The sequence below is a fragment of the Indicator indicator genome, chromosome 9 (assembly GCF_027791375.1).
Source record: "Indicator indicator isolate 239-I01 chromosome 9, UM_Iind_1.1, whole genome shotgun sequence".
NCBI classification, from domain to species: Eukaryota; Metazoa; Chordata; class Aves; order Piciformes; family Indicatoridae; genus Indicator; species Indicator indicator.
The window spans coordinates 35,062,427-35,072,280 of NC_072018.1; the positions used below are offsets into that span (position 1 = coordinate 35,062,427).

At 55.4% G+C, this 9,854-nt stretch overlaps 1 protein-coding gene across 1 annotated transcript; it reads right to left on the reverse strand.

The window, feature by feature from the left end:
• Positions 1 to 5,432: 5,432 nt before the first annotated feature.
• FOXA2 (forkhead box A2) lies at positions 5,433 to 7,409 on the reverse strand. Its single transcript, XM_054383658.1, has 2 exons — positions 7,323 to 7,409; positions 5,433 to 6,695 (listed from the first exon to the last, which is right to left on the reverse strand). Exons 1-2 carry the CDS (start codon positions 7,407 to 7,409, stop codon positions 5,433 to 5,435), a joined length of 1,350 nt encoding a protein of 449 aa, XP_054239633.1.
• Between the last annotated feature and the right edge of the window lie 2,445 nt (positions 7,410 to 9,854).

Below are 9,854 nucleotides of genomic sequence, written 5' to 3' on the forward strand. Positions count from 1 at the left end.
GCTCACTCGGGCGAGGAGAAATATTTCACTCGCCACCGTCAAAGCCTGAGCCTGAAGAACAACCGCAGCCAGAGAACGAGAGAAAACAACCACAAAACCTCTTCCCGAAACCCACCGAGTTTAGCGACGAAGCCGCCCCATGAACCAGGAGCCGGCAGACCTCTCCATCACCCTTTCATATTTACTATTTGAAGGTCAGGCAGGAAGAAGAGGGAACAAACTTGGAACGAATTTTTTTATTTCTTTATTATTATTTTTTTTTGTCTTCCTCCACTTTTCCAGCCATTTGCCCACCTGGTTTTATGCGGTTTCTGGATTTAATCTAGCGCCGAAGCGGGACCTTCCTTCCTCGACCGAAATATAGGATTAGGACTATTTCTAGAAGAAAGAGGAGAGTGTGAACTGCCTTTTGGTCTAAAGCGGAATCACAGCTTGGAAAATAGGGCTCCATCAGTTGCCCAGGAGACGAGTTAAGCCCTACTTGGGTGTTCCAGCTCTTTTTAGACCCAGCAATAATTAGACTCATCTCACCCCCGAGCTGTCCCGTCTTGGGTTTGGTTTCAAAATCGTCAATAAACTCTACTCTTCCCCCCCATAATCCTGGGTGCGGGCAGGGCAGGCAGGACCGGGACCTGCCAGTCTCACTGCTCTCCCAAGGAAGAAGGCAGGGTCGGGGTGGGGTGGCGGGGGGTGAGGTACGGGGGGAGTTTAGGGGTGAAGGCAGAGAGCCTTCGGTTGCCCAGCGTGGCTAGCGCGGAGCTTCCTTATCGAACTGCTTGGCCGTGCCACCTTCTTTGTGCTTTGATGTCTTTTGAGTCATCGCTGCATGTCATTAGGGGCCCGGACAATTAAAAGAAGCGACTTTCTCTCCCCCCCCGCCTCCCCTCCTCCCCGCACCCCTTACGCTCCCACCTCGGGAAAAAAAAAAAAAAAAAAAAAAAAGTTAAAAAAAAGAAAGGCAGCATATATAACTGGGAAGTCACTAAGACGATAATTAAATAACTGGGAAGTCAGGAGGAGTGGAAATTAAGTACATAAATAACTGGAAAGTCAGATTAAAAATAAAACTAAATGAGGTAAAAGTGAGTGGCTCGATTTGGGGCGGGGGCGAGGAGGGGAGCAAATTGTGCTCTCCCTCCTTATGCCCGATCCGGCTCAATCAGTGCCATCGGACGTCCCTTGCTTTTCCCCTGTAAAACAAACTTGAAATTAAAATTAACGGTGGAAACGGAGTCCCGATCTCTCTCCCTGAGCGGAGGGAGCTTAAGGAAGCTGCGGATGCCCGGCTGCAGAAATTGGGGGAAAAGCGGGGAAAAAGGTATTGCCCCCTGCCATGAACACACCCCGGGTGCATCAGACATCGCGGGGCCGCGGGGCTGAACCGTTCTGTCCCCGGTTAGGCCTGGGGTAGCGCGGCTCGCCCCTACCCTCACCCCGGGGAGGGATGCCCCTGGATGTTGCGGGGGTGGACCTGGCTCCTTCCCACTCGCGTCCTCCTCCCCGCGCGGGTGACAGGCGTTTAATGACAAGTAATTAGCGAGCGCGTAGCGCTGCATTACGAGCGGGATGGGCTGTTATGAATTATTGAGAGCCCATTAACGGCCCGGCTCTTGCAGGCGAGATGTCACTTGTCACCACACCGCGGGGACAGGGACAACGGCACCCACTCGCTCCTGCCACCGCCAGCACCAGGCTCGGAGCCGGGACTTGGCCCCGGGGCCGTGTTCCCTCTCTATTAGGAGGCTATATCCCCTTTCCGGACCCTCCACCACACCGTGGGAAGCATCCCGGCAGCTGTTATCGCGGTACGGGCGATGTCACTCATGTCCGTGCCCGGTGCCCGGTCGAGCGACCCCCGGTGAGGGCCGCTGACCCCGCCGAAACTCCCTCTTTCCCCCTTACCAAGCGGAAAAAAAAAGTGGGGGGAATAATTTTTTTCTCCCCGTTTGTTTTGCACAGGCGGCTGCAAGCAACGGGGCAGGGTCCTGCCCGCAGCGGCACCGGGTGCACGACCGGTACCGGATATGGGCGGCGGGTACGGGCAAGGAGGCATTCCCGGTGGCACGGACACGGGAGAAATGTCTCTTCCTTGAGGTACAAAGCTGCCAGCCCGGAACAAAAGACACCACGGAGCAGGGGCGGGGAGAAGGGGGAAAAGGTTACGGGGGATAAAATAAAATAATTAAAAATAATATAAAGTAAAAACCAACAAGGAAGGAGTGGAAGAAGGACGTCCCCGTCCCTCTCCTATCCTTCTCCGACCGGGCCACAACGACTCCCGACCTCAGCAAAGGTTTTTTGGGGCAGAAACAGCGCTGGCAGCCAGCCCGGCCCCGTCCGCACCCCGCTCCTGCGTGGGCTGCCCCCCGCCTCCTCAAATAACAACTATTTCCCCCCTCTTCCCCTGCTAGGCATCGCGTTTGCCCCCTACTTAAAACGACTTCTAGATTGGGAGGGGTGGCAGTAAGGTTAGGCTTCGCCCCTTCAATTTCCCTCTCCCCGAAACCCATCTGGGAGCATCCATCCCCCATCCCGCGCCCCCCGGACCCCGCCGGCGAGATGAGAGGGAGGTGGAGGGAGGGAGAGATGGAGGGAGGGAAGGAGGGAGGGAGGGATGGAGGAGAAGGTGAAGGTGGGATTGAAAAGCGGAGGAGAAGCAGGAGAAGGAGCGGCGGGTGTTACCTACCTGCGCCCCGGCCCGCCGCGCCCCGGCTCTGCGGGAGCTGCCTGGGAGCATCCCGGCATTTATTGGAGCTGGAACCGGGCTGCTGTTGACTTTAGCACAAAGCAAAGATTTCGCTGCCCGCTAGTTTAAAAATGAATATTTTACCAAGATATCGATCAGCTTTATAAAATTCAGTTAAGCACAATGGCTCAAAAGGAGAAAGGGGGGGGGGGGGGGGGGGGGGAGGCGGGAAGGGGGGGGAAAGGAAAGGGACGCAATATAATATCTGTGTAAATTTGCTGAAGTATGACGTGGTGTTGAAAGTTTACCCTCCTGGAATTTGGATCTAGATTTCCCCCCCCTTCCCTCCCCTCTTCTTCTCCCCCCCCCCCCCCTTTTTTTTTTTTGTGTTTTTTTTTCTTTTTGTTTACTGACTTTGTTTATTCACAGATCGCGGTTGAGGGAGCAAAATGCGCTTTGCAGCAAGGCCGGGGGCGGGAGAGTTGTATGAGGAGTGGGGGGGGAGGGAAAAAAAAAATGTTGAGGGGAGTACAAGGAAAAAGCAATAACGACGAGAGCGTGGGGATTTCTTTCCTTCTCCCCCCCCCGCCCCCCCCGCCCCGTCCGAAGTCTCCATCCTTCCACTTCAGCATGAGGAAGAGGAAAAGAAAAATAGAGGGGTAGGTGGCGGGGGGGCGGGGGGGGGCGAGACTTGCTGCTATAGACAGCATCCAAACGGCTCCGTGTACCGGGGCCCGAGCAGCGCGGAGCAGCAGCCCAGGGTAGGTGCAGTTGGAAGAAGGGAAGAAGCGGGGAGGTCACCCCCAAACCATCGGCACCCCCTCTCCCGTACTCCTTCCCCGCGGGAGCCTTTTATGTGCTAATGAAACACATTGCATGCCTCGAGTTCACAACGTGTGTGTCCTTGCCCGACAGATTTCTGGCTGGATCCATGTTTTTGTTGTTTGGTTTTTTTGTGGGTTTTGGTGGTTTTTTTTTTTTTTTTTTTTTTTTTTTTTTTTTTTGAGGGGGGGGGTGGTGGTGGTGATTCACCCCCCTTCCTCCCCCCCCGCCCTCTTTCTCCCCTTTTCTCTTCCCGTGGACAATGCGGCATTTTAAGAAGGATTTGGATGTTATTTCGCAAAGCAACATCTCTGACCGCGCCGTAAACGCGTGGGAAAACAACAAGTGGTTGGGAAAACGGAGAAGGGTATTTACGAGGTGGGGGTGGGAGGGGGGAATAAATGTGAATCAACCCGATCGGGCTGACCGAGGGTGTCAGTGGAGCTACGGCAGGGTTCCGTGAGGCTCCTAGAGGAAGGGATGTTTTTAATGGCAAAATAAAAAGCTCTCCGGTTATTTTTTCCACCGTCAGTTTATCCCCTGCCAGGATGCGCTCCGTCTCCGAGCCCACTCCCCACCCCCCTCAGTTAACACTGCCTGGTAATTTCGGGGAGAGGGGACGAGACGCCCTTTGTACCATCCGGCCTTGGAGGAAAAAGGGATCCTCGCTCCCGACCCCCAGGCTTTATTGGGGGACCCACGGGCCGCCTCTCTCCTACCCATCCCGAGGAAACCGTCGGGACAGCCCACTCCGGGATGGAGGGGGTCCCGGCGGCGGGGATCCCGGGAGGAGATGGAAGGGAATTCCTGCGGCGGAGGTCCAGTGAGAGGATCCCGATGACGGGGATCCCGGGAGGGGATGGAGAAGGTCCCCGTGGCGGGGATCCAGGATCGAGATGCAGAGGGTCCTGGGAAAGGTCCCGGCCAGAGATGGAGGGGATCCGGCGGCGGCAGCGGAGGAGACTAGCGATTCGCGGCGGAATAGAGAATAAGGGGAAAAAACCCGGCCAATAACACTTTAATATAGTTCTGTGAAAATCTGGCTAGTCGCTACCAGAATACACATTTATCAGCCATAAATAAAGCGTACAGAAACGATAAATTAATCAGATCCAAGTAGTTTTACTCTCCCGGTAACACCAAGCATTTGTTTCAATTACAACGATCTACCCTGACTTTTTTTTTTTTAATAATAATTTTTTCACAGTTTTTTTCTTTCTTTAATTTTTCCTCTTTTTTTTTCTTTTTTTTTTAATGTTTGTTTGTTTCCCTGTCTTTTCCCACCCTTTTTTTTTTTTTTTTTACAACCTTACGAGACTTTTGGTCCTCGTCTTCAAACCCTAGCATGGGTTTCACAATGAAGGAGGGGTTCATTATGTTTATGGGTTGGGGTTTGTTGTGGGGTTTGTTTTTGTCGTTGTTTTTTTTCTCTCCTGTCACTTCCACACACAAAAATAGATATATTTATACCTCCTGGCAATGATGACAATGAAAAAAAAATATAAGCCCAACAGAAAAAAAAACTGAAACAAAACAACCCAACCCTTTTCCCCATCCCCTTTCCCCCCCAGCCCACCCCTTTCCCCACCAAAACAAACCACCCCACAAGGGAATCGCAGCACACCCCCCTCCCCAGCCATGGGTGGAGTAGTTGGGGGCCTGAGAAATCCCCCTGCCCTTGGCGTGGGGTTGGGATGCTTGCAAGACATAGGGCTGCTGTTTCCCGAAGGGATGCAAACATCTGGAGCCGGTGGAAAACAAAACAAACCAAAACAAAAATAGATATAGATATATATGTATAAGTACCGTGCTCAACAGTGTTCATAGTCCATTGCTCTGCTAAAGGGACTGCTCGGGAAAGGGGGGGTCAGGGAGGCTTTTTTACGCCTCCTCACCGGGGGGAAGGATTTCCCCTTGCCCCCTTCTAGGAGGAGTTCATGATGGGCCGGGAATACACACCTTGGTAGTAAGAAGTCTCTCCGGCTAAAGGGGAGGACTCTAAGCCATTTTTGTTCGTTACGGGCCCCATGGCCAGGCTACCGGGCATGGGCGAGGCGTAGCCTGAGTAGTGCATCACCTGCTCGTAGGCCTTCAGGTCCATTTTGTGGTGGTGGTGGTGGTGATGGTGAGGGTGGTGGTGCTGCTGCTCAGAAGAGGACATCAGGTTGTTGATGGAGAAAGGGTGGTTGAAAGCGTAGTGGTGCTCAGGCTTAAGGTGGGCGTCGTGGGGCAAACCAGCATGTGGGGGAGCCAGGAGGTGCTGGGCTGGCGAGGCTGAGGGTTCCCCTGGGCTCAACCCTGGCGTGCCCTTCAAGTCGGCCAGGGCACGCTTGTGGTCCTGGCACGGTGAGGAGCTGGCCGGGGACTCGGCGCCGGCCGAGCCCTCAGAACCCCCTGAGGAGCTGCCTTCTCCCAGGGATTGGTTGGGGGGCTGCCCAGGCCCCTTCTTGCCCCCGCCACCCGCGCCACCTCCCGCCCCACTGCCCTCCTTGGCGGCCAGCTGCTTCTCACACTTGAAACGCTTCTGGCGGCGCAGGTAGCAGCCGTTCTCGAACATGTTGCCCGAATCGGGGTGCAGAGTCCAGAAGGAGCCTTTGCCTGGCTTGTCCGGGGAGCGGGGCACCTTGAGGAAGCAATCGTTGAAGGAAAGCGAGTGGCGGATGCTGTTCTGCCAGCGCTGCTGGTTCTGGCGGTAGAAGGGGAAGAGGTCCATGATCCACTGGTAGATCTCGCTCAGGGTCAGCATCTTGTTGGGTGACTGCTGGATGGCCATGGTGATGAGCGAGATGTAGGAGTAGGGCGGCTTGGCGTGGGTGTAGCTGCGCCGATAGGTTTTGGGGTCCCGGGAGCGGTTGAGGTTGGATTGCCCATAGATGGGGCTCATGGAGTTCATGTTGGTGTAGGGGGCAAGGGCGTTCATCGAGCCTGCTTGGCCCCCCATGGGGCTCATGCTGGGGCTCAGGTGGGCACCCATCCCCGCCACACCGGCCGAGCCCATGCCGGGCATGGCCCCTGTGCCTGGGGACATGCCAGTGAGAGAAGGGCTCATGCCTGTGTTGGCATAGGACATGTTCATGGAGGTGGCAGCTGTCATGTTGGCTGTGGTGCTCATGGCCGACATAGTCATGTATGTGTTCATGCTGTTCATGCCCAGCCCTGCGTTCATGTTGCTCACCGAGGAGTAGCTCTGCAGGGATAAGTGAGAAAGAAGAGGGGGATTGAGGAGGGGGAAGGGGAGCAGGTAGGTGGCTGGCCCCATCGGGGACAAGGGTAGCCCAGAGGGCAGGCAGTGTGTGTGGGGCAGATACTAGCCCAGCCCGGATCACTGTCAGCCCCGGTGCTCAGCGCCCGGTGGGGTGGGAAGGGTTAAATCCCGGGGCGGAGGTGGGGAGGGATGGTGGTGTTTTCCTGGTTAATGAAAAACAAATATATAGAAATATATATTAGAAAAAAAAAAAAAAAAGGAGAAAAAAAAAAGAAACAGAAAAAAAAAAAAAAAGAGACGGGATGGCAACAGGATCCGCGGCTCCAGGAGTTGGAGGGAGGGGGAAGGAGGGGAGTGACAAAAATACCTGGAGAGAGGAGGAAAAAAAAATCGCGAACGGCCGTTCGGCAGCCCCCCCTCACCGGGCACCCCCCCGGGACCCTGCACCCTGCCCGCAGCTAGCGCTGCCGAAAACCCCCGTCTCGGGGCTTGATGCCAAAGTTAACCTCATCCCGGGGGACTAGCAGGAAGAAGGGGACCCCGGTGAGAAACCGGGGAGGGATCCGGGGTGTGGGGGGTGTCGGAGCTTCGGTTGCTTTTTTGCCTTACCTCGGGTTCTCCGTAGTAGTTGCTCCAGTCCGTGTGCTCATGGCCTTCCATTTTCACCGCTCCCAGCATACTGGAAGTGGAGTGCATGGCAGTTTAAAATTTAACAGCCACAACAAACGACGACAGAGAGCGACCCAAAAAAAAAAAAAAAAAAAAAAAAAAAAAAAGCAAAGAAAAAAAAAGAAAAAAAGAAAAAGAGAAAAAAAAATTCCCCGTCCCCAGCCCTCCCTCCCCTCCGCCGGAGCCTCTGGAGGAGGAGGAAGAGGAGGGAGGGAGGAAGAGGCGGGAGGGGGGGGTGTGGAATCGAGCGGTGCTGGGGTTGGGGTGGGTGGGTGGTTTTTTTTTCGCTGCCTGCTCCTTGGGTGGGTTTTTTCGCAGCGCTTCCACGGCGAAGAGTTGCCCGGAGGCTATGGAGGAGCCGGAGGAGGAGGAGGAGGGAGGAGGGAGGAAGAAGAGGAGGGAGGGAGGAAGAGGAGGACAAGTGCTGCAGTGACGTGGGTGCCCAAGTGATATAGCACGGAGCGGCCGGGCGAGCCTCCAATCCCCAGGTCCTCGGCTGCCCATTTGAATAATCAGCTCACACCTAGGCGGGAGCGGCTCCTCCGCGGCCCCCCGCACACCTACCCGCACCCCGATGCCGTGCGCGGGGAGACTGGCGGCACCCCTCACTCTGACATTGCGGGGGAATCCTGAGGGAGACCATTGCCCTCACCCCCCCGCGCTGCAGCCCCCACAGGAGCCAACTTCCCCACCACAGCATCCTGACGGGAGTTGCCTTCCAGACCCACAACGCAAGCTGCTTCCACCTCCCCTTCAGCACCCCGACGAGAGGCAGCTGCCAGCTCCCCCGTACGCGCGACGAAACCTCCCAGCCCCCTCAATATCCCCATGAGAACAATTTTCCACGCACCCCCCACCTCCAGCACCCCGGTGGCATCTGCCTTCCGCATCCCTGGTGGGATCTGCCAGCCCCCTCCAGCACCCACGACAGGAGCCGGTTTCCTCCACAGCCCCCGCACCGGGAGTTGTTCCCCCCCTGCCCAGCATCCCCCCGAAGGGAGCTGTTTTCTTGCCCCCCCAGCACTCCAGAGAGGAACTGTTTGCCCCTCTCAGCACCTACTCGACGATATGCAGCCGCCTCCCCCCGCCCAGTCCCACTCACCTTCCCTCCCCGCGGTGCTCGGAGGAGCCCCCGGCCCCGGAGCTCACCCCGCCGCCCTCCCGGCCGTGATCCGGCTCTGCCCCATCGAGGGCCGGTACCCGACGCTCTGGCTCTTCCCCGGGCGCCGGCTCAGGTACCTACAACAAAATCGTAACTAAAACAAACAGAGGAGGAGCGGAGTGTGTGTGTGGGGGGGGCGGACGGGAGAATCGCCGTCGGGGGCCCCAGGGGCTCTTTCGGCGCCGGCCTGGGGTCCCGGTGGACGCCGTCGGGGCAGCGTTGCTTCTCCTCAGGCAGGGGAGGGGGGGGGGGGGAGGGGAGGGAAAGAAAGGAAGGACAGACGGGCGACAAAAAAATCACCCGGCTCCACACTCCCACCAGCTCCGCCGCCCGCCCCATCGGGCGCGTCGGCTCCTGGCGCGGTCTGGCTGGTGGAGGAGGACGGAATGGAGCTTCCCCCTCCCTCCCTCCTTCCCCGGACTGGGGCTAGCCTCACCGGGCACCATCCCGGACTGACCCCGCTCCCCGGAGAACGGTTCTCCTGCCCGCACCGCGCCTGCTTCAGAGATCCCCACCGAGATCTGCTCACCACCTAAAACTCAGAAACTGCCTGTTTGGGTTTGGTTTGTTTTATTTTATTTTATTTTATTTTATTTTATTTTATTTTATTTTATTTTATTTTATTTTATTTTATTTTATTTTATTTTATTTTATTTTATTTTATTTTACTTTTTTTATTTTATTTTATTTTATTTTATTTTTCTTCTTTTTCGTTACTTTCTTTCCTCTTTCTTTATTTCTTTCTCTCTTTCTCTCTTTCAGTCTCTCCCTCTTTTCCTCTTTCTTTTTTCCCTGTCTTTCTCTCTTTCTGTCTTTCTTTCCTCTTCCCTTCTTTCCCTGTTTCTTTTTTCCTTCTTTCTTTCCCTTTCCTCTTTTTTTCCCCCTTTTTTATTTATTCCCCTCTTTCCTTCTGCCTTTCTTTCCCTCTTCCTAGCTCTTTCCCTCCCCCCCCATGTTACTTTACTTAGTTGTACTTTATTTTATTTTACTTTTTAGAAAAATACGTATTTATTTATTTATTTATCTCTCCCGAGAGAGGAGGGAATCCTCCCCCCCATCGGCGAAGGCTGGAGATGGATTTTCAAATAAATATTAACCCCAGACTCACCAGAGAACAGGACTTCACCCCACCGGCACCCTCAGCAGGTCACTCTCAAACACCAACCACTGCACCACCCGTGGGATGGGCACGCTCCTATCGCGATAGTCGCTGCCACAGCGGTACCCCGCCTCCGTCCCTCCCACCCCAGCCCTTGTTTAGGGGATCTGAAGGTGGGCTGGGCTATGACCTGAGCTGGGGGGTACCCCCC